General features: G+C 37.6%; 1 protein-coding gene across 5 annotated transcripts in view; it reads right to left on the reverse strand.

Annotated features, from left to right (window-relative positions):
- Positions 1–15,677, reverse strand: part of TMEM62 (transmembrane protein 62) — a 33,591-nt gene extending 17,914 nt beyond the window's left edge. Inside the window, exons 1-8 of one of the 5 annotated variants that reach the window (XM_030318376.1) lie at positions 15,324–15,677; positions 14,958–15,069; positions 13,681–13,818; positions 10,620–10,665; positions 6,220–6,361; positions 3,313–3,437; positions 3,045–3,167; positions 519–674 (exon numbers count right to left, since the gene is read on the reverse strand). In XM_030318376.1, the coding sequence (XP_030174236.1) occupies positions 519–674; positions 3,045–3,167; positions 3,313–3,437; positions 6,220–6,361; positions 10,620–10,665; positions 13,681–13,818; positions 14,958–15,069; positions 15,324–15,503 (1,022 nt within the window). In that variant the 5' untranslated portion in view covers positions 15,504–15,677. The other 4 variants (XM_030318380.1, XM_030318378.1, XM_030318377.1 and 1 more) reach the window with 4 other exon arrangements.
- Positions 15,678–27,695: the final 12,018 nt, after the last annotated feature.

The raw sequence follows: 27,695 nt of genomic DNA on the forward strand, positions 1-27,695 counted from the left end.
GGGAAGGGGAGGGAAATATGATTACAGCAATGTAAAATGCGAAAATGAAATACACAAAAATTATAGTGGTAGGATTGTGGGTTTCTGGATTTTTTAAAAACTTTCAGCAGCTTAGGGGCATCTGGGTGGCTAGGTTGGTTACGGGTCCAACTCTTGATTTTGGCTCAGGTCATGATCTCATGGTTCATGGGTTCAAGCCCCGCATCGGGCTCTGCCCTGAGAGCATGGAGCCTGCCTGGGGTTCTGTCTCCCTCTCTCTTTCTGCCCCTTTCCCACTTGCTTTCTATCTCGCAAAATAAATAAAAGTAAACTTAAAAATTTTTTTTCACCAGCTTCAAAAATTATATATATTTTAACTGAATGGGAAGTAAACAGTAAACATTTTCTTTATAAAATGTTTACACTGTTGAGAAAAATAAAATGGGGCATCTCAGAGCTCTTACATAGGATTATAGTTGCACTCACTTATTTTCCATTAATATCAAACTGAAAGTAAATTCTGAAAAATTGCTACATACCTGATATGTGTTGAATGAAGGAGTCTTTCTAGTGGTTCATGTGTAGCACAACTATATAGGAGTGACTTAGGATTAGTGATAAGAACCACAGGCCAGTCGCCAAAGATCAAATCTGCAAAGCTAAAGAGGTCATGATCAAAGGCAAAGATCCGGTACCTAGAGACCAGAAGACAAAAAGTAATTTAGTCACTTCATATTATAAGAGGGCATGAAGGTTATACACAAAACAAATGTAAAAATATAAAACTATACTTTGAGATCATGAATTTGAATGCAAAGTAAATTAACACTGTGTTTCTGTCCTTCTTCCCTTGCCCTGACCACTTTATACTTCATATTAGTCACAAATGGGATCTGATTGAAGAATTGAATTTAACTGTGCCTTAGAACAATGCCTTGTACATAACATGCACTCTTTCATTTTTAAGTAAATGCTTGTTAAATTAATTCATTTGATTTCTATACTTTAAGACTGTTTGGAACCTAAGACATCATCATAAGCTTATACTTGATATTCTTCATCTCTTCAAAAATGCTAATACTAACACAAACACAACTAGAAACGCTTCAATCTTCTTTTAAACCTTTATTTCTATAATTTCGAGGAAATTTAACCGAAGTTGTTTTGGTTTTCTGAATGCATGGTGAAAGGTATAAATATTCATTAAAGAATAGCCAAAATTTTATATTTTGTACTTTTAAAACTGAGAAGAGAAATGATTAACTATGGCAGAAACAATAGTGCTCACCAAATACTCCACGTGCTCCCCTGCATTTCCCAGTCTCCCTGGTATTAGCTTGGGACCATGTGACTAGTTCTGGTCAATGGGCTGTGAACAGAAGTGACATGTATCACACTTCTGGTCCAAAGTACTTTAAGAGTGGGTCTGAATTCTCCATGCTCTCTTCCCTGCACTGGAACTGAGATATTGAGATAGTGGCATTATAAGACAGATGAAGTCTGAATCCTTGAGTCACCCCACGGAAGAGAAATGCCTTGACTCATACCAGATTTACATAAATGAAAAAATAACATCTGTTGTTATGTAAAGCCACTGATATTGTCTAGATTTATTTGTATCCATAACAAAGCCTAGCCTAATATTACTAGCATACTTTTAAAAACTCTTCTATTGTACTAATACACTTAAATGTTTATAAGGCAGGTATAGGTTAGGTCCTTTAGTAAAACTCCAGATAAAACCCCAGGGTTGGAACACAGGAGAGCAGGTGGGAAGAGAAAGAGAGGAAATGGTTTCATAATATCACTTAACTTGTAACTGTAGTATTTATAAGAAATAAATAAGCTGATCAAGGGTGAGGAAAGCTATCTGGTAAGAGGCAATCCCAGCCCAGCCTACAACCTCACAGTCATGAATAGACAGGCCTTAACTCACAGTAATTACAGTTGCCAAATAATTACAGGCTTCAAGCATAGCTCTTAGACAGTTTCTAGTGGAGCCAAGTGAAATGAATAAGTACCTTCCAAGATGTAAAGCTATCTTTTCATTAATGGAAGTAGTTAAAAATAGAAAGATAACATATTCAGCTCAACAAATATTTATTTAGTGCCTAATATCTTCAGAGAACTGAGTTTGAATAAATTAAACAGCAATTGATAATAGTTAAACAATGAGATGATATTCATCTATATTTAAACTATTGTACTTAGTTATTCTCAAAATATATAGTCAGTTCTTTTCTATATACACTTAACTATACTATATGCTTTTGATAAACAAGTTATGTTTTCTCAAAGAAAGACTTTTATCTTTATAAAACCAACTATCATGTATCTGAAGAACTTATATCACTAACATCTTATAGTAATAACTAGAAAAGGTAGATATAAAATTCAGAAGGAAAAGTGTTACATTTTCAGTTCTAGTGTTTCTCAAAGTGTGGTCCAAAGAGCTCCTGGTGGGCTTTAAAAAAATTCAGTTTCTTGCAGTTCTAGACCAACACAAATTCTCTACAGATAGGGCCTCAAAATTTTAATTTTTAATAAGCTTCTCCATAATCCTTGAGCACACAAGAGCTTGAGAACTATTTCCTAATGGATGCATCTTAAAAACCCAATGTAACATAGTGATGGCAAGCATAACTGTTGCAACAAGGTTTTTGCATATCAACATACATAACATATATATTACTTTAAAAATTTAGAGCTATCAGGGTGTCAGGGTAGCTCAGTGGGTTGGGCATCCGGCTCTTGGTTTTGGCTCGGGGCATGGTCTCAAGGTTCGTGGGTTGCTGAGAGCACAAAGCCTGCTTGGGATTCTGACTCTCTCTCTCTCTCTCTCTCTCTCTCTCTCTCTCTCTCTCTCTCCCCCTCCCCCATGCATGTGCACTCTCTCCCTCTCCAAATAAATAAATAAGCATTAAAAAAAACAAAACAAAAACAAAACTTAGAACTATCACAAGTTTTTCCTTAACTGGGATCACCCATGATAGCAATAAGAAACCTGTCATTGCTTTATCAAGACTTACATGTGTAAAGTTTATTTTGTGGGGTAGTTCCCTTACCTTCTGTTATCCTTCCAGTCTCCCACCTCAAGTTCCAAAGTGCCCTGGAGGTGACGAGTGTGCAAAACAGGCATCAGTCCGCCTAGTGTATGGAGGTGCCCACACAAATACGCTGTAGCTGAACTAACCAATGAAAAATAAATGGAATAAATGAGCAGATAACTTGTGATGCCCAACTCATAAAAAGACCTCTTCAGGAAAGCAAGATGGGTTGAATAATGTAAAAAAATTACAAATAATTAATTTTGATTTTGGAAGCCTGCCTCACCTCATTATTGACCGAATTCCTGGTGATGGAGAAAGGATAGTGGATGTTGTATAGTGTCCGAACCAAATACTGTGGTTGCTCCGACTACTTTCCTTAACGAGTAATAGAAGTTCCTCCATCCGTTTCTGAAATGGGAGAAAAACAGAAGGATCTTTAATTAGGGCTCAGGCTGAAATGTATAGATTAAGCATCTCCCTTGGAGTTTTATAAGTATATTATGTCTAGGGCTTAAACCCTACTAATTAATGACCTGTATGGTCCTGTTTTAAACTGTTTTCACATACATTATAATTCATTTGGTCCTAAAAATACATCTATGCTAGGGTGCCTGGGTGGCCCAGTCAGTTAAGGGTTCAACTCTTGATTTCAGCTCAGGTCATGATCTCACGGTTTGTGAGTTTGAGCCCTGCATGGGCCCCATGCTGACAGCATGAGGCCTGCTTGGGATTCTCTCTCTCCATCTCTCTCTGCCCCTTCCCTGCTCTCATGCACACATGAGTGCACTCTCTCTCTCAAAATAAATAAACATTAAAAAAAAATAACTCTATGCTAAGTAGGGCAGGTGTTATCCCCATTTGATGGATAAGGAAATTGAGAAGAATAATCTTTAAATTACATAAGTTTCTTTCTTTTTTATGATAAATTTCTTTATAGAAATAAAAAAGAACCTCTAATCTGTCAGCCCTGTATACTACATTGCAATTAATAAGGAGGATCTTGAGGGGGCACCTGGGTGGCTTAGTCGGTTGAATGTCTGACTCTTGATTTCGGTTCAGGTCATAACCTCACAGTTCGTGGGAAAAAGCCCTGTGTTGGGCTCCATGCTGACAATGAAGAGCATGATTGGGATTCTCTCACTCTCTCTGCTCCTCCCCAGCTTGAGTGCTTGTACTCTCTCTCTCTCTCTCTCTCTCTCTCAAAAATAAAATCAATAAACTTAAAAAAAAAAAAAAAGAGGATCTTGAAACTAACCTTCTAAAATAAGATGTACATATGTCCACAAAAAGCCTTATACCTAAATGTTCAAAACGGTTCTACTCAGGATAGCCAAAATCTAGAAACCATCAGTATATCCAAACAACACAGTGCTATGCAGCAACAGGAAAAGAACTATTCGAATACACAATAGTATGGATGAGTCTCAAAAACATTATACTGAGCAAAAGAAGCTAGACACAAGAGTAATACTGTATGATTTCATTTACATAAAATTCTAGGGGCGCCTGGGTGGCTTAGTTGGTTAAGCATCTGACTTCCGCTCAGGTCATGATCTCATGGTTTGTGGGTTCAGCCTGCATCATGCTCTGTGCTGACAGCTCAGAGCCTGGAGCCTGCTTCAAATTGTGTGTCTCCCTCTCTTTCTGCCCCTCCCCTGCTTGCACTCTGTCTCTGTCTCTCTCTCTCTCTCTCTCTCAAAAATAAACATTATAAGAAAATTTTTAAGAAGATTAAAAAATAAATTCTAGAACAAACAAAACTAATTTATACTGACAGAAAACCAATCAGTGGTTCCCTAGGATTGGGGTGAAGACTGACTATACAACTTCCTGGGATGATAGAAATGTTCTATCTTGATTGTGGTGACAGTTATACAAGTATATACACTTGTCAAAATTCTTCAAACTCTTTAAATGAGTGCATTTTATTATATGTAAATCATCCCTCATCAAGTTTATATCAAATATAACGTGTACATGTATAAATATAAGTGAATGATCTGTAAAGTGCTTATAGCAATGAATTCCTGGGCTGTACCTTCAGGGTTTCTAATTAGTAAGTCTGCATTTTATAAGACTCCAACTGATTTTCATGCAGACCTGATGTTTGAATATCTTAAAAAACATTAAGGAGTAGGCTTTGATAATTGCAAGATAACAAAACATACCTTCATTAAATAAAATGCCTACTAGAAAACAATGCATTGCACAATATTCTGTTCACTTGATTTCAAGCTCTTCTGAATCCTCGTATCACTCTGAATCTCCTTCAGCACTTAGCAAATTCTGCCCTTATTGTAGTTATTTCTGTACTAGTCTTATGCCCCTCCGCTAGATTAAATATTCTGAGATGAAGGACTTGACCTTATCACTTTTGTATTCTTACATATGAGCACATTTGTCTTGCATGTGGGCATGTGCTCATTAATGAGTAGACATTTGTTGTACTAAGAAATAATGAGAGGGGCGCCTGGGTGGCTCAGTCGGTTCAGTGGCCGACTTCGGCTCAGGTCATGATCTCGCGGTCCGTGAGTTCGAGCCCCGCATCGGGCTCTGTGCTGACAGCTCAGAGCCTAGAGCCTGTTTCGGATTCTGTGTCTCCCTCTCTCTGACCCTCCCCTGTTCATGCTCTGTCTCTCCCTGTCTCAAAAATAAATAAAATGTTAAAAAAAAAAAAAAAAGAAATGAGAGTTTCTCACATGTGATCTTCCAGACACTTTTAATCTAGCAACAGTTTTCATCTAACTTACAAAAAAAAAAAAATACTTTAAAAGAAACTTATTTACTTCAACGGTTGCCCTTCTCCTATTAAAAAAAAATACAGACCATTAGTTAGAAATGGCAACTATGGGGATTTAGGAATATACCATATAGTATAAAAGCTGTATGCCCTACACCTTGCAAAGTGCATGTTGCTCTTAGTACATATTTAATAAATGTCTACTGAATTATATAAAATGTGAGGTACTTCTTTGCCAGATTTTGGGATAGGGATAGCAATGAACAGGATAGCGATGACAGTGCTAAAGTAGCCAGTGATTTCTTCTAGCCATACTTGTAATCACAGTAAATGTTTCTTTCAAGAATTTCTTGATTAGAATTTGTTTACCTAGGATAGTTTTAAGAGAGCCACATGTATCCAAGAAAAAAAATAGGTTAGCTACAAAGGGAAGTGAGATTTTTACTGTACCTCATCTAAAATTCCAAAGAAATTATAGGGTCTCTTGGGCCCTGGATTTTGGGTGGCATCCAAAGAGATGAAAGAATAGTTGCCAAAGGGAGTACTGTGGACATAATGGAAAGAGCCATCCCTACGTACGGCAGAATATTTCCTAAAAAATACAAGACAGGAAAGTTTTAATGCAATCACAAAAAGACAGAATGAGTTTAAATTCCTTCCCCTGTATCACACAATATTTTGCCTCCCTTTGAAAAGAAAATTTCCTGATCAACAGAGAAATACACTAAACTAGATCTGCAATAAACTGATTAAAATAAATTTTAAAGTTTTTCCCATTGTCTACAAAGATTCAACCAATCTAATTAATCAATAACCAAACAAAAGGTCATCAAGCAAAGCAGAGAAGTAGGTAGCTATTTTAGGCAGTTAGAAAGAGATCAATTAGAATCCAGCAAAATGGTATTTACCAATCATTGAAAAATTTACTAAGAAGCTACTAAGTACCCGAGAGAATTCTTGGTGTAATGAGATACAAAAGGTGTTTACATCTTGAAACAGGACTACAGAAGCTTAACTCACAATAAAGCCTTGCAAAGATGAAGTCATCAAGCCAGGAGAAAAATGTTAGTTAGGTCTGGGTCAGTAAATCTTTTTCAGTTCCTAAAAATGTATTGGTAACATACACAGGGCACACATTCAGTAATGAAAGTCCTCACTACCTAAGTATCAACAGTGTTCAGGTGTCCATAAGGTTGGAAAGTAAAGAGCAGGGGGAAAGTACAGAAAACAGAAACTCATTAAGATTTGTTGAATAAACATGAAGGAAGGTATAGATTGCATTGGGGACATATTTATATTACTCAAATGTCAAAATATTATAAGAAAATAGGTAAGTGTCTTATATGACACTTTACCTAAAAGCACAAATAGAAAATACAAATAGGCTTCTGAAACAATGTGTTATCAGAAAGCTATATTTAAGCCACAACAGTCATCAAATATATCATAAAATAAATATATTGTCATACATATTACAATTAATAGTCAATTAGTTCTATTGCCTCTCTTCTTGGTATTTTTAAATTTTCTATATCGGGGGTTTTTTCCTCACTAAAATTTTTATTTGTATTTTTGCTGCTTAATTTGTTTTCAGAGTTATTCTTTAGGTTCTTATCATCTCACATATGTTGTTTCATTTCCTACATTTCTAACATATTACAATCCAACTATCTAAAAATAAACCCCACTATTTGAAAGCAGAGGTTAAAATATATGATACCTATTAACATTTTCTAAATGCTGGATTCTGGCATTCTCTGGGACATTTTTAAAATCAAGATTTAGCTTTAAGAGTTTTTTTTTTTCTTCAGGTTGATGTATCTGTAGTGTCTATTTCTCTGGCAAAATGCCATTTATTAAAAATTCAGATAAAGTTTGGGGTGCCTGGGTGATTAAGTCAGTTAAGTGTCCGACTTCAGGTCAGGTCATGATCTCATAGTTCGTGGGTGTGAGCCCCACATCAGGCTCTGTGCTGACAGCTCAGAGCCTGGAGGCTGCTTCAGATTCTGTGTCTCCCTCTCTCTTTGCCCCTCCCCTGCTCATGTTCTGTCTCTGTCTCTCAAAGATAAATAAATGTTAAAAAAACATTCAGATAAAGTTTAGGTGTTTAGAAACAAAAACATAAAGGTAAGAAACTTTCAAGTGACTAAAATCCTCACTCTCCCGGTAACAGACCCTAAGTCCTGTTAATTCTTCTTTGAAAATGTTTCTTAGTTCATCTCCATAGTCACCATCAAAGATACAAACAGATAACAGAAAATTTTCATCTCTGACCTTTTCCTTCCTCACATTAACAAAAAAGGACAGGGGCGCCTGGGTGGCGCAGTCGGTTAAGCGTCCGACTTCAGCCAGGTCACGATCTCGCGGTCCGTGAGTTCGAGCCTCGCGTCGGGCTCTGGGCTGATGGCTCAGAGCCTGGAGCCTGTTTCCGATTCTGTGTCTCCCTCTCTCTCTGCCCCTCCCCCGTTCATGCTCTGTCTCTCTCTGTCCCCAAAAAAATAAACGTTGAAAAAAAAAATTAAAAAAAAAAAAAAAAACAAAAGAGGACAACTTCATTCTCCAAGTTATGGTGACGGGACTATTATAGGACTCTCCTGTTTGCTCTATAAAATTCCAATCTCCCTCTTTTTTCCTTATTATCCCTATCTTTTTTCTTTTTTTGCTGTGTGATTGCCCTTTATAAAATATTATTTCATTATGTGACTTGCCTCCTTAGGAATCTGTACTGAATTATGAACCATTACTCAACACATCTAAATTTCTATACTTGTCACTTAAAATCTCCATAAATTGGCCCTAAGCTACCTACCCAATGTCATACCAGTCCTCAAAATGGTCCTTTATTCTGGTGATGCCAGTTTCCCTACTGTCCCTAAAAGCTCATTCTAGCTTTTAAAGCTCTGGGGTTTTACCTAAAATATACCCCCTGGGGAGCCTAAGTGGCTTAGTCGGTTAAGCAACTGACATCGGCTCAGGTCATGATCTCACAGTTTGTGAGTTCAAGTCCTGCATCAGGCTCTGCACTGCCAGGGCAGAGCTTGCTTGGGATTTTCACTCTCTCCTCTCTCTGCCCCTCTCCCAGGTGTGCTTTCTCTCTCAAAATAAATAAACTTTTTAAAAAAAAAATGTAAAAAAAATATATATATATATTACACACACATATGTATACATACATATACATATATATCCCTTAAAATTTCTTACTTCCCCAAATGCTACCTATCTTTTAAGACTGAATGCACTTTTTACTTCTTTTATAATGTCTTCTCTAACTTGCAACTAGTAGACACATAAGTTCTGGAGATCTAATGCACAGCATAGTAATTATAACCCACAATACTGTATTATAAATTTAGAAGTTACTAAGAGACTTGGGGTGCCTGGGTGGCTCGGTCGGTTAAGTATCCAACTCTTGATTTCGGCTCAGATCATGATCTCACGGGTTCGTGGGATCAAGCCCCACGTCAGGCTCTATGCTGACAATGTAGAGCCTGCTTGGGATTCTCTCTCTCCTTCTCTCTCTGCCTCTCTGTCAAAATAAATACATAAACTTAAAAAAAAAAGTCAATAAGAGACTAGATCTTAATTATTCTTATCACAAAAAAGAAATGATAATTATGTGTTGGTAATCAAATTATTAGCTAACTCTAAGGTAGTCATCATTCCACCATATATAAACGTATCACATAAACATGTTGTACATCTTAAACTTACACGGTGTTATATGTCAATTAAATCTCGATAATAAAATAAAATGAAGTCTCCTCTATGTCTGCCCTATGCTGACTTCTGCCCTTTCAGATTTCTCATGGTGATTATCACGTGTACCAAATAATCTAGCATTTCATCAGTCATCCCTTCATTGTTCTTTTCTAATTGTTCCCTAAGCAATTCTTATCTCCCTTAACTGGACTTCCTTGAAGGTAGAGGCTACATTTTTTAATATTAGTTCTTGTATCTTTCATATTACCCAACTAATGATGGGCTCTCAATAAATTCTCACTACTTGAGTGATTGACGTTGTAAGACAAAACTATCAAATACCCTGGAACTTAAAGTTAAATTACAACTAAAAGAAGCCCAACACATTGAAACTAGAGAACTGGTCTCTAACTTAAACAGCCTTTCACATTCACAGTCTTTTTCACATTCACAGCAGATAAAGAAAATTCTAATATTTCTATGGCATACTGGGACAAAAGGACAGAGCAGCCAGGGTGACCAACGATGCTCCTAGAGGCTAAGAGAATCAGTTTCTTAGTATTCTTAAAATCCACAGTACTCTAGTGACAAACTCTAACCTAAATGACTTCTGAGGTATAGCATGGTGACTAGAGTCAAAAACACTCTTGTATATTTGAAAGTTGGTGAGAGTAGATTTTTAAAGTTTTTATCACAAGAAAAAAAAGTGTTTTAACTATGCATAGTGATGGGTGTTAACTAGACTTATCGTGGTTACTATTTCACAATATACACAAACATCAAAATTTTATGTTGTACACCTGAAATGAATATAATGTTATATGTCAGTCATACCTAAGTAAAAAAAACTAAAATTAAAAAAACGACTTCTGCTATGCATCAATGGCAAAAAAAGTTTCTGTGAAATAGTGAAAGTATTTATTAGGCAATAAAAAGCATTAAAGTATATGAAATAAAAGGAATTAAAGAAAGAAAAAGGCTTGGGAGGAAAAAAAAAGAATTTAATCTGTCACTGAATACACAAAAATTCTATATTACCAGAGGGTTTTTATATAGAAATTTTGTCACTTAAAAAATGTTTTTACCCATTCATTGACTTGACTGCACCCTCCTTGTACTACCTCATGGTCTTCTGTTCATTACAGTACCTGTAATAATTCTCGACACTCTCCAGACTTGCAATGTTGAATACATCTAATTAAAAGGAAAAGAACAAACATCATCTATATTAAAAAGGATGATACAAATATGTTAATGACTAAAGCAAAATGGCAATACTTTCAATAACCCTTTAAATGCTAGAATGCCAATAAATTAGCTTGATAATTCTTAAATCTTGATAAAAGAATTCATACTATCTGGAAACTTATTTAAGAGACCTACTATACTAGAGAATAATAAATACTTTGATACTACGTACTATACAGTATAAATCAATTTCAAGTTGTAAGATTGGACTGTTGTTGCTGCTGTTTTAACCCTGTGAAACATTCCTGATACAAAGATCCATGCCAAGTGTTTCTGAACAGCAGATCACTTTGCTAACAGGGCCAAAGTCCCTCTCTTCTTAAGTCTCAAAACGATTCAGTAAGAAAAGAGTTATATAATGGTAACGGGTAAGGTGGTCCTAGAACACTTATCTGGAAATAATGATGATTTCATAGAGCTCGACTGCCTGGTTGCAATAACTAAAATTATTTACCTCGGCTTGGAATTCCAAGAATCTACTACATTTCTAATAACTTTAGAGAATAAGTTGTTAAGTCCAATTTAGGACAAAAGAAATATTATTGTGTATGTAATCCTCTTACTAAAAGAACTACACTGTTATAGTTAATCTTAATAAAAAATAGTTTCCTCCTATCTTAACACAGTATATAAACATGTATAAAAACACATACCATAAGCATCTGTGCCTATACAAGTCAAATTAGATTATCATGAACTCCAAAGGACAAGTTCTGCTCACAAGATCTAATCACAAGAGTCTGACATTTATTACTTGAAATAAAGTAGCTTGGCCTGAAAAAATGTTTTAAATATGTACAGGCATGCTTTTTATTGCAAAAGAATTTGATCTCTACCACTAATTAGGATTAGGAAAAAAGGGAAATGTAAATACAGATCTTCCTCAATTTACAGACAAATCCACTATAAGTTGGAAATATTTAAGTAGCCACCTGGGTGGCTCAGTTGGTTAAGTATCTGACTTTGGTTCACATCGTGATCTCACGGTTCGTGGGTTCGAGCTCCATGTGGGGCTCTAGTGATGACAGCTCAGAGCCTGGAGCCTGCTTCAGATTCTGTGTTTCCCTCTCTCTCCGCCCCTCCCCTGCTCGTGCTCTGTCTCTCTCTCTCAAAAATAACTTTAAAAAAACATAAAAAAAGAAAAAAGAAAAAATGCATTTAACACACCTAAACTACTGAACAAGAGATTATCCTCACCTACTTTAAACATGCTCAGAATGTTTAAAGGCATTTTATAGGCATTATATAGGCATTATAGGCATTATAATGTTTATAGGCATTAGCCTATAGTTCGGCAAAATCATCTAACACAAAGTCTGATTTATAATAAAGTGTTGAATAGCTCATGTAACTTATTGAATACTATACTTAGAGTGAAAAATGGAATAGTTGCATGGGCACAGAATGGTTATAAGGTTATTGGCTGTTTAACCTGGTGATTGTGTTCAGCATTACCAGAATATCATACCGCATATCACTAGCCCAGGAAAAGATAAATATTCAAAATTTGAAGTATAGTTTCTATTGAATGTATATCACTTTCACACCATTGTAAAGTCTGAAAATCATAGGTCTAACCATTTTAAGTTGAACCATGGTTAGTTGGGGCCAAACTTATGGGGTATACCAGAGAAAGTTGTAAGCCAGATATCCCAACATCAATTAATGATTCCTAGTTGTTTGGTAAGAACTATTTATAAAGAGGGCATTTTCTGATCAAACCAATAGCTGTGCATTTCACCAGAAAGAATTATCTGTTTCAAATGATAGCTTTAAAAAAATATATATAATTAGGTACACAATAGCAATTAATAATCAAATGAAGCAAAGTACTTAATCATAAGGAAGACAACCTTTATAAAACAAACCTACCATTATAACACTTTGCAGAAGAGTTCATTTCCCTACTAACACTATAATAACAATCTAAAAAATGGGAAGGGATTATCTATTTCTCTCCTCATGCATACGGAGATTTATTTGCCATTTAATTTTTTAATGTATACACAGTAAAATTCATTTACTGTGATGTACAGTTCTTTGGGTTTTGACAAATGCATAGGTGTATCTACTGCCACAATGGAGAACAGTTCCATCACCTCCCAGAATTCTCTCATGATGCCTCTTTGTAGTCAGCCTCTGTCCCAACCCCAACCCTTGGCAACCATAATCTGTTCTCCACAGTTTTGCTTTTTCTTGAATGTCATATAAATGAAATCACACAGTATGTAGACTTATGGGTGGTAGTTTCCTTCAATCAGCAAAATGTATTTGACTGACTGATTCATTCATTCATGCATTCATTTATTTCAAGTACCCTCCATGCCCAGTGTGGCTTGGAGGCTACTTCAATATGCCCAATGAGCTCGAACTCACTACCCTGAGATCACAAGTCAAATGCTTTATGACTGAACCAGCCAGGTGCCCAAAATGTATGTATTTTTTAAACAACTTCCTGCATAGGTTTTGCTAGAAGCTTTTCTTCATGTAAAGAAGAAAGGGCCATACCAACTTTCCCCTCATAGGCTAAAAGTGACATGTGATGTTCTAAATCACATAATATAGGGGCGCCTGGGTGGCGCAGTCGGTTAAGCATCTGACTTCAGCCAGGTCACGATCTCGCGGTCCGTGGGTTCGAGCCCCGCGTCGGGCTCTGGGCTGATGGCTCAGAGCCTGGAGCCTGTTTCCGATTCTGTGTCTCCCTCTCTCTCTGCCCCTCCCCCGTTCATGCTCTGTCTCTCTCTGTCCCAAAAATAAATAAAAAACGTTGGAAAAAAATAAAAAATAAAAAAATAAAATAAATCACATAATATAGTTGTATTTCAGAGTTGTGGCCTTCAGTCTATCTAAACCTATGTTACAACATTCCCATTTTATACTTTTATAATCTAAATTGGAGAATGTAGGCTCTTGAAGGGGGAAAAAAACTAGTTTTGATTTTATGTGGGTCTTGACTCTTACCATGATTTCCTTTGATATCAAGCCACTTGGTTTTTTCCAAGACCCTTGTCTTCTTCAGAATACCATGGTAAGTTTGCCATTCTACTTCATGCTGCCTGGATCCAAACTGTTCCTTTGTTTTGGCATCAGTGAGATCTCCTGTAGATTTATATAAGACTTGAATCACAATGTAAAATAAGCCCCAGGGGGTTAAAAATTGTTTTTAAGTGCACACTAAAGGAACAAAGACACTTAAAGTACTCAACATGTATAAACATAACAACTTATGAGTCCATCTATGTCCACAGCAAGCCATTTAAAATAAGATTTTCTCAGCAAGGACTTTGTTTCTTCTGGGTTAGCAAGTGCCTGTTTAACCTCCTGTGATATTAGAAATGGGTTCTGAAAAAAAATTATCTTTAAAGAGAGCAATACAAAATGCATCATGAAACTCTGATAAAAATGAAAACTATAAGAAATTCCAACACTCTGGGCAGAAGCCTGATATCTATGACAACCATATTTCCACACCCCAAATCAGGGTATGTAATCTGACCAAGTGTTATTTTTACAGCAAGAAGCAATCTGGAAGATGTGGTTTGGACAATGAAACACCAACATTTCTAGAAAACTAAGTGTACAGTTGAAATTGAGGTTTCCTATAAAATGAGGACTGATACTCTATCATGTCAGCAGAGGTGTTCCAGTAAGGTGGGTGGGATATGAATCCCCCAGTAGACAAGACAGATGCTTTTTTAGCTTGTCCTTCAACACATTTGGGAGCAGTTAGTCCGGAGAACCCAAGCCACAGAAGTACCAAGAGATGAAGAAAAGTGTCCTGAGTCACTTTAAGCCTCAAACAATTGACAACATAAGGTTGACTAACGTTGTAAAACAAACAAACAAACAAACAAACAAACTGTAAATGTTAGTTAAAAAAAAAAAAAAAAGATAACTTCTGATTTGTGGTTAAAGGACTTTCCCGAATCCTCTCTCAAATCCAGAACTACGACGACGACAAACAGGTACAGATATAAGATATAGTAAACGGCATACTAACTGATATCACGAGCCTTGCTTCTGCTTTGAGGGAACCTTGCTACTGCAAAGTTACTTGGATCTTGACTCAGTTACCCATGGCAAAGGTAACCGCAATGTCCCATCTCCTCTACAGAAGGACTCACCGGGGGCTGGGGCTATAGTGTTCCCAACGTCCCCGAAGTGAAAAGCTGCAGCCCAGGCTAGCATTCTACCATTCTGATCACAGAACAACACGACCACACGGCAACCCTCCCTACCTGTTGCCAGGACGAGAGCTGGTTGAATGATGCCAATAGTTTCTGAACAGAACTTCTCTAAGTCTACAGCTCTGCCTGGATCGCGAAACCTGCTCAGGTGAATGTCGGATATCTGCCGAAAGCAGGTATTAAACAGAGATATCTGAGTCAGGAAGAGGAAGCACAGACAGCAGGCGACCCGGCAGCTCTCTAAAGGCGGACGGAAAAGGCAAGGATGCAATGCAATAACGAACCCTCCCAAGGAAGGACAGAGTCCCCAGCCAGAAGTTTGGGGCCGCGGCAGTGACGCCCCCGCGGAAACTGCCCGCGTCTCACCCCGTCGGGCAGGCTCTGCACCCACCCCCCGCCGTGCTCCCGCTGCGTCACCTGCAGACCCCAGAAGATGTTGCTGGCTCCGGGGCCCGGAGCGGGGTGCGGGCTCCGGGGGGCGCGGGGCTGGGGCAGCGGCGAGGGCTGACCAGCCAGGCCATAGTGCTCCAAGAGCACTGCCGCCAGTGCCGCTGCCGCCAGCCCCGTGACCACCTTCACGGCCAGCATTGCGGCCATTCCGCCCGCTCCTGCGCTGCCCTCCTGGTCCCGGGTTCCCCCGGTGCGGCGCCCCCGCGAGCTGCTCTGGCCGCACTTCCGGACTCTATGGTCGCGCGGGGCCTAAGGCTCAGCTTGTCTGCCTCGGCTGCACCTGCGCCTCGCAGCGCAAATGCAGCTCGCCAGCCGCCCGCGTCTCGGGGCAGGGTTTGCAAACCGAATGCCGGGGAAGAAAAGGAAACTGAGACCTCCAGCACCAATCAGGGTTGCCGAGGAGTGGCAGGGAAAGGACCCTGGTCCGGGAGGCGGAAACTAGAGTCCGGGCTCCGCCTTAGTCAATCATTCCTGACCCCAGTGGGTCAGTTTCCTTACCTGTAAAACGGAGTTAATAATGCCTCCCGTGCGTACTTCACAGGTTTGTGAGAATCAAAGTATGTATGAGGACGCCTTTTAAATTACTGTACAAATGTGACAGATGGCTTTCTTTCGGCCCTTACGATTATTAACAACGTGCTTCCATAGGTTTTCAATACATGTAATAAGTATGTTTTGTGATGTTATTTGTACCTAAATCTGATTTCATATGCACTTCGCTATATCATATCCCGTTAGAGTGTTATACCTCTCATTTGATAAATTGTAAATACTCCCTATGGGCAGGTACAGGAGAAGAATTAGATTCGGGTCCTGCCCTTGATTTATCTAACCATTCTGTTATTGTTGAACTTTTGGATTGTTTGTTATGTTAGGAATGTTCTGAACAAACATTGTTTTGAATAAACATATTGCTGTTCTGAATAAACATTTTTATACAAATAGCATCTTTTTTAACCCCTCTTTGAGTTATTTTTTGGGGGGATATGTTGCCAATATTGGAGTTATGCCAATTTCAATTTATTACATACTTTCCTGTGTACCTTTGGAAAGCAAGACATTGATATAAGCAGAAAATATAAAGAAACGTAAGTGGCTAAAAAACCATGGTTCTTTATCTTAGAAACTTATGTAGGAGACAAAAATACACAAATAAGTTTAATATAAGACCAATATGCCATTTGGCACAAGAGACAACCAGATATAAAAAGCTAGAGAAGGTTAAAACCAGTACAGATCACATCTTTGGAATCAGGAGGAGTTTAATTAAGGAAGTGGCATATAGAGGATGGATAGTATTTGAGTGGCAGAGATTGGGGGTGGGATGAGGAGAAGCACTTTCCACCAGGACCTAACATGAACCAAAGCATTAAGGTGAGAAAATGCAGGACAGCTTGAGGAAACAGTGAGTACTTCAGTCTGGGCTTGGGTATGCATAGAGGAATGGTAGTAATTGGACCAGATCTTTAGTTTGAGCCACATTTTAGAAGGCCTGTATAAATGTTAAGAGTGAAGATAGATCTGACAACAGCTTAGGGAACCGACTGGATAGAGGAGAGCTATGGCAGACAATCCTGTTAGAAGAATATTGGAATAATCTAGTGCTATGATCTGAATGTGTCCTCACAAAGTTTTTATGTTGAGATGTTAATACTCAATGTGATGGTATTTAGAGATAGGATCTGCCCTTGTGAACAGAATTAGTGCCCTTATAAAAGAGACTCTAGAGAGATCCCTCCCCCCTTCCACCATGTGAGGAGATAGTGAGAAGTCAGCAATCTACAACGTGGAGGAGAGCTTTACCAGAATCCAACCATGCTGGCACCTGATCTTAGACATCTAGCCTCCAGAACTGTGAGAAATAAACTTCTGTTTGCAACCCACCATTCTGTGATATTTTGTTTCGGCAGCCCAAATAGACCAAGATTGCAGGTACTGCATAATTATAAAGTCCTGAAGAAAGAAGATGGGAGAGTGACATTGAGATTAGAAAGGAAGCCTGGATAGCTTGGTTGGTTAAGCATTAGCCTCCTCAGCCTTTGGCTCAGGTCATGATTTCATGGTTCATTAGGTAGAGGCCCGCATCAGACTTTGGGCTGGCAGCTTAGAGCCTGGAGCCTGCTTCAGATTGTGTGTCTCCCTCTCTCTCGGCTCCTGTCAAACTTTCCCTCTGTCTCTCTCAAAAATAAATAAACATTGTAAAAGAAGGATCAGATGTAAAATAATTGTAAAGACAGAAGCTACAGAATTTGACAGGTGATTGGATATTTGAGGAGAGAAAAAGAGATAGTTAAAATTTAGTACCCAAAATTTGGAACCCAAGTGACAAAAGAACTAGGGCTATGGTGTATATATGGACAGCACTGTCCATATGAATAAAGTTTTAGTTTTGTCTAATACTGCAGTAGAAAAAAAAATCTGTATGGATATCTTTAAACCAAATTTGGAGGATATGGTTGAGATGATCTGATTTAAAACACAGGCAATGTGGCATATAATATGGATTTGAAGAGACCTTGGAGGAACCTTAAAAATGTGAGAATCAGGGGTGCCTGGGTGGCTCAGCAGGTTAAGCGTCTGACTTCGGCTCAGGTCATGATATCACAGTTGGTGAATTCAAGCCCTGAGTCAGCTCTGTGCTGAGAGCTCAGAGCCTGGAGCCAGCTTCAGATTCTGTGTGTGTGTCTCTCTCTCTGCCCCTCCCCTGCTCATGCTCGCTCTCTCTCTCTCTCTCTCTCTCTCTCTCTCTCTCTCTCAAAATAAATAAACATTATCTTTTTTAATATATGAGAATCATTTTCTAGAAATAGAATACAACAAGAAGCTATGTGATAGATGATAGGAACAGACCTGCTGTTAAGACATTTTGGACTGAGAAACTTGGTTTGAAGTTACAAAGGTCAGCAGTCTGGATTGCAGACACTGAATTGTCACCAAGCTGCTTCACTCACAGTGTTCAAAGTGAGGAATTATTAATTTAATGATGGTTAATGATTGTCCAAGGAAAAACTGGTTTGACAGCTAATCACTACACATCATCATAAAAAGTGATTCTCAGTTCCTGTCAGTCAAAGGAGAAAGGTAGACTTCTTGTTATCTCATAAACAGAGCAAGTAGCATTTCACCATGAAAGCAAACTTTCCTAAAACTAAAGTCAAGGGGGAATGTATCACCTGGGCATTTCACAATGTGCATTGTCATCAATAGTCATAAATTGAACTATGTGATTCTCATAAACATAAGTTGTTGAAATTAACCTTCAGATCACTACCCAAACTGAAACTCATTTCAGTACCCATTAAATATTAACTCTTCATCCTCCCTCCCCCAGCCCTTAATATAATGTTTTGATACATGTTATAGCATGTGTCAGAATTTCCTTCCTTTTTAAAGCTGAATAATATTTCACTGTATGAATATACCACATTTTCTTTATTCATTCATCTGTCGATGGTCATGTCGATTATTTCCATCTTTTGGCTATTGTGGACGCTGCTCCTATAATCATTAGCGGGTACCAGACAGTTTTTCAGCTTTTTGGGGAACACTACACTCACTCTTTAGAAAAACGAATTTGAGGATAATTTTATCTAGGTAGTTAAGCCTCTGCATAAGGAACCTGAAACTCCTGCAAAAGTAAGAAATCACAGATTAAGGAAATTCTCACACATGCTACAACATGGATGAGCCTTGAGAACATTATGCCAGTAAAATAAGCCAGTCACAAAGGACACATACTGTATGATTCCACCTACGTAAGGTACTGAGAGTAGTCAAATTCACAGACACAGAAAGTAGGATGGTGGCTGCCAAGGACTGGAAAGAGGGGGAAATGAGGAGTTAAAGTTTAATAGGTACAGATTTTCAGTTTTGCAAGATGAAAATGTTCTGGAGATGGATGGTGGTGATGGTTGCATAACAACATGAATGCACTTAATGCTACCACACAGCTAAAATATACACAATGTGCATTTAAAAATGACTAAATTGGTAAATTTTATGTTACATGTCTTTTACCACAATTTAAAAAATATAAATAAATACTAAATTAAAAAATAAACGTGGGAAGCTTGATCTTAGGTTACTATTAAAATGATCACCACTTATAAGTCATTTTATGGTTGGGTAAAAGAAACAATGACCATACAGCCACTTTGGAATGAGGCAATCACGGCAGGTTTGGATGACCTTAAATCTATGCTTCACATGTGTTTAAATGTATAACATAGATGGAGAAACAGTCATAAGATTGTCAGCTTTCAGATTCCTGGGATACAAGTGCTACTCTGCCATCCCTGCAATGAGGCATGAATCCATAAGCCTTAAAAAAAAAAAATGCTCAGGGTATGGGTGGCTCAGTTGGTTAAGTGTCTGACTTTTGATTTTAGCTCAGGTTTTTTTTTTTCTTAAGTTTATTGATTTCATGTAGTGGTATTTAGAGATGGGCTAATTAGAGATGTCTATTTAGAGAGACAGAGAACACGAGTGGGGGAGGGGCAGAGAGAGAGAATCCCAAGCAGTCTCTGCACCATCAGCACAGAGCCAGACTTGGGGCTTAAACCCATGAAACTAAGAGACCATGACCTGGGCTGAAACCAAGAGTTAGACACTTAACCAACTGAGCCACACAGGTGCTCCAAGTTTATGTATTTTAAATGTATTATAAAATATTCTTCCTTTGACCTTTTTTCAACCATCTAAAAATGTTAAAAGTATTCTTAGCTTGAAGGCTGTATAAAAATAGACAGCAGGTGGATTTGGGGCTATATTCTGCTAACTCCTAGTACAGCTATTCTTTGCTTGCACAACTCATTTTCCTGCACTGATAAATTATCTTGATTTTTCTATGTGTTTGGTCTTCCACATTCTTATCACTAATTCAACCTTAAAGTCTTCAGCAGTTGTCTAAACCCCTACTTGCCACTTTTAAACTCTTGAAATATTGTGTCATTTTTATTTTTCAGAGTCAGCTGCTCCCAGAGCTTTCTGACTTCTAAGTCACCCTGGTTGATCACCATGTCTGGTGCACAGCTTAACAGCTGTATCTGGTATCTGCTTTCACTCTGTGCCTAGAAATGGATTATTTTTGCTGTTATCTACTGCATTTCATGTATTGCTCATACTCATCTCATCTACCCTTTAATGCATGCAACCTTTGCCTAAACTTTTCTCTAAAGTGCCTAACACAGTGCCTAGAAAGACAATGCTTAAATATATATATTTATTTTTTACTATCATTTATTATTTATTTTAAAATAATTTTAAAAGAAGATGCCCGGATAGAATATACAGATGGTTAGTAGGCTGTATTGACAAGTGCTCAAACCATGATGGGTCCAGCTTAGGTCCTTTTTCCAGAATTTACTCAGATGCTAGACAAATTTGTTCTTGTCTATTTAATCTGTTCAGCAAAGCACTTGAACCCCAGTATTGTTGCAGTCTGCTGCAAACTGAGGCATACAACTCCTTCCACAGACTTGGTGGAAGGATCCACTTTGACTCTCTCCAAACCAGATTTTATTCTCCTGGTAGGTTGAACCATTTTCTGCATGTCTAAATGAAGTTCCTTCCATTGAGTATTCAGTCTCATTCCTTCTCAGTCATGTGCACATTTCCATATCCTGGCTCCTCTGTGAACAGTATGCTCCCTGGAGTTGTATGGATCTTGACCCACATCCTGATTCTCTCTTCCTATTTGTACTACCTTTGACAAATTCTTTATCTGTATATTCGTCTTTTCCCAGACTTTCCTCCCTTCTACCAGGGCTAAAATGCTGTTGTGGTTGATCACCTGAACAGACAAGATCCTCTGACCAGCAGAGCCCTTAAATGAAACCTTTGGATCCAAGGCTGAGGGTGAACCCAAGATCCATGCCTATTTATGACCCCTAACCTAGGTCCAACTCAATTTGAATCAGCAATCTGAGTTTTACCCCAGAAATGACTCCCCAGGCATGGACATCCTTCTTTCTAAAATGAAGCTAACTGCTGTAAACTTAGGTCTTCAAGCCAATCCCAAAAATGAAATCTCTGAACCCAGGACCAATTTTTCTAAAACTGATGCTCAAGCCTCCAGTCTTGACTACTTTATCACATTCTCAGGCCCATTCCACTTCTAAAATAGGGCTGATCTCCCCACAACTGCAGGAATGACCTTAGTCCAAGACTGGTAACTTCTGTCTTAACGAAGACTATCCCCTCTCCATCCTGGTTTTGACCCTAAAAACCCTAATGATCCCTGCTCCTCAGTTCAATGTGGGAGCCTCTTTTTTCAAGTATAATCTGCCCCCTACATGGGGTTGTCATGGTCCACAGACTTCCTGAGAGGACCAGAGAGCCCAGGCCCTTTCCTTAGCTCAGAAACCAGCACTCTTGGGACAGCTCCTTGTAAGTAGTAGGAGTAGAAACTTCCAAGTCATAAGATGAGGACAGTGGTACAACTCTATAGTTTTTTTGTTGCTTGCTTCTTTAAAACTTATACGTCCTTTAGTAAGTGCAAAATCTTGGCTTTATATTGTTTTCTACACTAATCATGAGATAGTAGCCCAGACCCTCCTCTCTGAAGGGTCTGGGTTAACTTTTCCTCCAAAATACTCCAAAATAAACAATCATCAATCTAATCAATAAACATTCACCATATGGTAAATGCTTTTTCAAATTTACAGAAAGTATACTGAATTGTCTCTGAACATGCTTTATTTTACACCTATGTTCCAACACAGCAACATTCAAGTTGCTGCCATTTAAAAATCATGCTCGAGGGGTGCCTGGGTGGCTCAGTCAGTTCAGCATCTGACTTTGGCTCAGGTCACAATCTCATGGTTTGTGAGTTCAAGCCCCACGTTGGGATCTGTGCTGGCGGCTTGGAGGCTGAAGCCTGCTTCGATTTCTAGGTCTCCCTCTCTGTCTGCCCCTCCAGTGCTCATGCTCTGTCTCTCTTTCTCTCTCAAAAATAAATAAACATTAAAAAATAAAATAAATAAAAATCATGCTTGAGGGGCACCTGGGTGGCACAGACGGCTGAGTGTTCAACTTCAGCTCAGGTCATGATCTCAGTGGGTTCATGAGTTCGAGCCCCACATGGGGCTTGTTGCTGTCAGCCTGTCAGCACAGAGCCTGCCTCAGATCCTCTGTCCCCCTCTGTCTGCCCCTCCTCCGCTTGCACTCTCCCAAAAATAAACAAATATTAAAAAAATAAATAAAAATCATTCTTGAGGGCTTCTCAATAGCTACATTTCCAACAGACCAAAGATTATGAAAATGATAGTCTCTAACGTTAAAAAGGAAATATTTCTTGACAAAGAACATGCCAGGCCTAATTGAGACAATCCAGTAACTCCAGTCAATGAATTAGACAAATAAGACTAAGAATTGCCATAACATGTAAATGAAAGAATAACTGACATAAATGTGTGTATATATTAAGCACATAGGTTAAACTGAAGGTTTCTTTTTGTAAAAGTTGTAAAATTGTTTTCGCAATTTTAGTAAGGTCATATCCCAGCTTCCTGTATTCTTTCGTTTAAAGGGCAGTGAAAGCACAGAGGGAACAATTCTGCCTGTTGGAAAATGAATCAGAAAACTTCTCAGAGGAAGCTGATCCCTAAAGAATAAGCAGAAATCCCTTCATAGAAAGAGGTGTTGTGATGGGTGAGGGGGCATTCTAGGCCAATGGACTAACCGATGCAAAAGCAACGATGAGACTAAACGGTGTATATGGGAAATAACAGTGTAGATAGTTTAAGGTAAGAAGTGGCAAGGGAGACTAGACTAGCAAAAAGTGTTTCAAGACAGATTGAGAAGGGCTGTGAATGCCATGCTTAAGGGTTAAATTTTATTCTATAGGGTAGTCATCTAATTTACTTAAAAGAGTCGTATGACCAGGTTTATATTTACAAATATTTCTGGCAGGAAAACAAGGGATGAATATGAACAAGGGAGTGGAAATAAAGAGATCAGATAGGATGGTTGCTCTTCTCTAATCTGAATGAGGAATATTAAGGATTTGTACCAGGTAGGAGGAATCATGTAGTCACTACTATCATCCCATATAAGAAAATATCCTAGAGAAAGCAGTCCATTAAAATAGAATCACTGAGGGTTTCCCAACTCTGATTGCTCATTAGAAACACTTAGAAGAGGTTTTTTTTTTAAAAAACAATACTCAGGTCTTACTCCTAAGTAAATCAGAGTCACTAGAGTGATTAGAATTAGTATTAGAATTTGTTAAAAGTTCCAGGTGATCCTTATGTGTAAACAGGGTTGAAAACCTCCAGCACAACTCACAATGAGGAGTCTAAGGAACACATAGTTTTGAGTACGGCTGTCCTAATTATGTCATCCTGGGGTTTTGAGAAAGCTAATCAATGTATATTAGTTGTTGATCATACTTCAAACAGTAAAATGACACCTGAAAAATGACCCTGCAACTTACTCACAAAAGTTATTTAGATGCCAATGCTAATTTAAAAAGAAATATGTATTTGCAGAAGAATCAAAGAAATTCATACTCCTGTTATAAAGTAGGTCAAGCCATACCTTGGTCTAGATCAGAAAAGAGCAATGATAATTCGTAAGTTTATATCTACTTTATAAAATCCCTATAAAATATTTAATATAAGTATACTAGAATGTAAACTGTGTGCCAGATACCTGATATTTTTATTTAATAATAAGCATTGCAATCACAACATATAAAGTGGTAAAAGAGACTCAAAAGGTTTTTTTCCAAAATGTTTTTTAATTGGAGTACAACAGTGAAGCGGTTAAGGACACAAATTTTGAAGCCAGATAGACCTTGATTTTGGATCCAGGTTTTGTCACTTAGTAATTGCAGGTTTAAACAAGCAATCTCACTTGTTCAAGATATAGTTTCCTTGTCTGTGCAGTGGTGATAATAGGAACTACATCACAGGATTGTTTTAGAGTTACACTTGAAAATGCACCTAAAGTCTTTAACAAAGTAGCTGACATTTCTATGTATGAGTCTTGGCTTCTGCACTCAAGGAACTAACATTAGATGAGGAAATTCAATAGGGCATGAAAAACTGCCTACATAAGGCACTATGTTATAAATAATTTAATAGTTAAATTTTGACTATTATTATTGAAAGGTTATCAGGGACTCAAAGATTCCACAGGAGGCAAGGAACAGGCTTAGAAAAAAAGCAGAAACCCAAGGAACTGCAGGAGGCACAACCATCTTTTGGCAAGGATAGTCTGGGCATTGCTATCTTAGGATACCAGGCAGGAATGAATTCTAACCACACGTTTGGGGACACGGTTCCCTCCAACAAGACTTCCCACAATGGAAAGACCTTCTGCATCAAATAAAGAAAGTGCTACTGGATGCAGGACAGCCAGAAAACAAAAAACAAAACAAAACAAAAGAAAACAAAACAAAACATCCATCCTGAACACTAGCAGGCATTGTACTGAACACTACCAGTCATTGAGGGCTTTAGGTAAAGTGTCTCACTAATCTTCATAACCATTATATAAGGAAAATACTCTCATTACTACATCTGTTTTACAGATGGGGAAACCAAGTCTCAGAGAAATTAATTTGCCCAAGGTCACACAACCCGCAAGTGCTAAAAAAGAAATTCAAATACAGAAAGTTTGATTCTACAGGCTAGGAACTAGCCTATTATAGGTACTATAGGTACTACTAAAGCCTACTATAGGAACTATAGCTACTAGTTCCTCCAAGAGGAGGGAAAAACCCCACCATATCTGGCTAGATCAGGGAAGACATTATCAAGGAGTAGTTTTGAGCTGAATAGACTATTCATCCATCCATCCATCCATCCATCCAAGTATTTAGTATTTTACTTATCATAAGAAGTAGGCAGATAAAAATGTTTTACATAAGTACTAAATATTTATTGGAAGAAAAAATAGAAAATACAGTTAAGGAATAGGTAGAAAATTAAAATGTCCACATTTTTGCAACCGAAGGATAACCAAGAGTAATATTTTGGTGATTAGTATTCTTCATTAAATATCTAGAATTTTTTCTTACAAAATTAGAACCATATTATTTTAGTAACTTGCTTTTTCCACCCAACAATATATAGTGAATATCTTCCTAAGTCCATAAGACCACCTTTACAACATTGGCTCTTAAATTGTATGGTCTCAGACACTACAACTGGTGACTCCAGGGGCGCCTGGATGGCTCAATTAGTTAAGTGTCTGACTCTTCAATTCAGGTCATGACCTCATCGTTTGTGGAATTGAACCCTGTGTTGGGCTCTGTGCTGACAGCAAGGAGCCTACTTGGGATTCTCTCTCCTCCCTCTCTGCCCCTCCCCCATTCTCAAAAATAAACATTAAAAAAAAATAACGATTATCAACCCAATACATGTTAACATAAATAATATTTTTTAATGAAAAAGAAGTTTTCTAGAAGAAAAAATCACTGAAAGATATGGCAATGTTTTACATTTTTGAAAGTCTCTTTAATAAAGGGCAGCTGGATTCTCATAGCTGCTTCTGTGTTCAACCTATTGTGATACATTATTTTGGTTGAAGTATATGAAAAAAAATCTGGCCTCACACAGATGCATAGTTGGAAAGGAGAAGAGTATTTCAATGGCATTTTCATATAATTGTAGATATCCTTTGAAACCACAGCAAAACTGGGAAAATGGTAAATTTAAAAAAAAACAATTCAATGTGGAATGTAAAACCATATCAATTAAATTTTTGTACTCCGTAACATTAAATTCTATTGGTCTATTTAGCAATGTGAATGGATCTTTCACCCATTCTTTATAATACCCTGTGTTTGATATTTACAAGATTTTGGTTCAATGAGTTATACAGATCTTCCAAATGTCAATATATTCCATTACACATTGTCAAAAAAATCACGCATGTTAATATCACCAATTTCATTGGGACTTTGTCAAACTTGCAGTGGCAGATATGTTTTCCACAGAATGTTCCCTTGAAATCTCTACTAGTAAAATCGACAACAAAAATTGCTAATTGTTTTCCTTGAAGAGAAAAGCTTACTTATTCATATTTGAGAAAATGCCTGCCAAATATCTAAGTACCCGGGTACCTGTTACTTGTTAAGTTAATGTGGTATTCCTTGTAAAAACTGGCTGGTTGACTTAGCAACTCAAGTGCTTCTCCTCAAGTCAACTATCATACTTTTGAACACAACAGAAAAGGTTTATGTGTGCTTCCCATTTCATCATACAGAATACTTAAAAGGGTTGAGATTTTGTAACATTTTTACTGCTCCATCAAGGACATTGGGAAACAGATTCTCCCCTCCCCACACTTTTTTTTTTTTTTTACTGCAAGAGCATGGTAGTCAAGAAATTACTTCTAGATCACTTTGGTGACTTGAATTTGGTGCCACTGCTTTTTATTTTGTGCTAAGAGGTCAACAGTTTCACCCACCATTGCTTCTGCATCAGTTAGTACAAATATCACATGGCTTATAAAAAAAAGAAGCACAAAACTTCTTTGTTATTACTATAGAAGTTACTATAAAAGTTTTCGCCCCATCAGCTTCCTAAATTTGGGGAATTCCCAGGGAGTCTGTAGACCACACTTTGAGAATCAATGTTCTACAACACTTTTAATGGCTGCAGAGAATTACATTGTATGGAGTGACCAAAGTTTATTTAGCCAATGTCCTTTATTAAGAGCACCTGAGTTGTTTCTAATTTTTCTCCATTACCAGTAATGATGCAGTTTAAACTTCACTTGCATCCTGAATTAGATCTTTAGGATATGGCCTTAAAAATGGAATCACTGGGCCAAAGAGTATGCATTTAAGAAAAACTGGCTTCTCAACGTTGCTTTCTGTAGGCTTACTAATACACTTGTTTTTTATGTAACAATGAGTATCCTTCCAGCTTACCAACATGGTGGTTATCTTTAAGAAAAAACAGAAACAGACCAACTTTACATCCAATAAATGGAATCCCATTTTGTTTAATTTGCATTTATTTGCTTACTTGTTAGGTTTTTTCATCTTTATACAAAATTAGTGAGTTGCATATTTATGTATTTTGCCTTTTTTTGTATTGAAATAGTCTTCTTTGGGATTTTATCTGTCATGAATGTTGCAGGCTTTTCTTCCCAGTTTTTGTTTACTTTTTAACTTTGTGTAATTTATTTTTTTATGTAAGTTTTAAATTTTGATTAAATTACCTATCAGTCTTTTTATATTTTCTGCCTTTGGTGTCATGCTTTAAAAAGCCTCCTCTGTCCTAATATACAAATATTTACGTTTTGTTTTTTACTTTTTTTTTTAGTAAACTTCAATTCATTAAGAATTATTCTGATATATATGATTTGAGGTAAAGATATGAC

The sequence above is a fragment of the Lynx canadensis genome, chromosome B3, assembly GCF_007474595.2.
Source record: "Lynx canadensis isolate LIC74 chromosome B3, mLynCan4.pri.v2, whole genome shotgun sequence".
In the NCBI taxonomy this organism is placed as follows: domain Eukaryota; kingdom Metazoa; phylum Chordata; class Mammalia; order Carnivora; family Felidae; genus Lynx; species Lynx canadensis.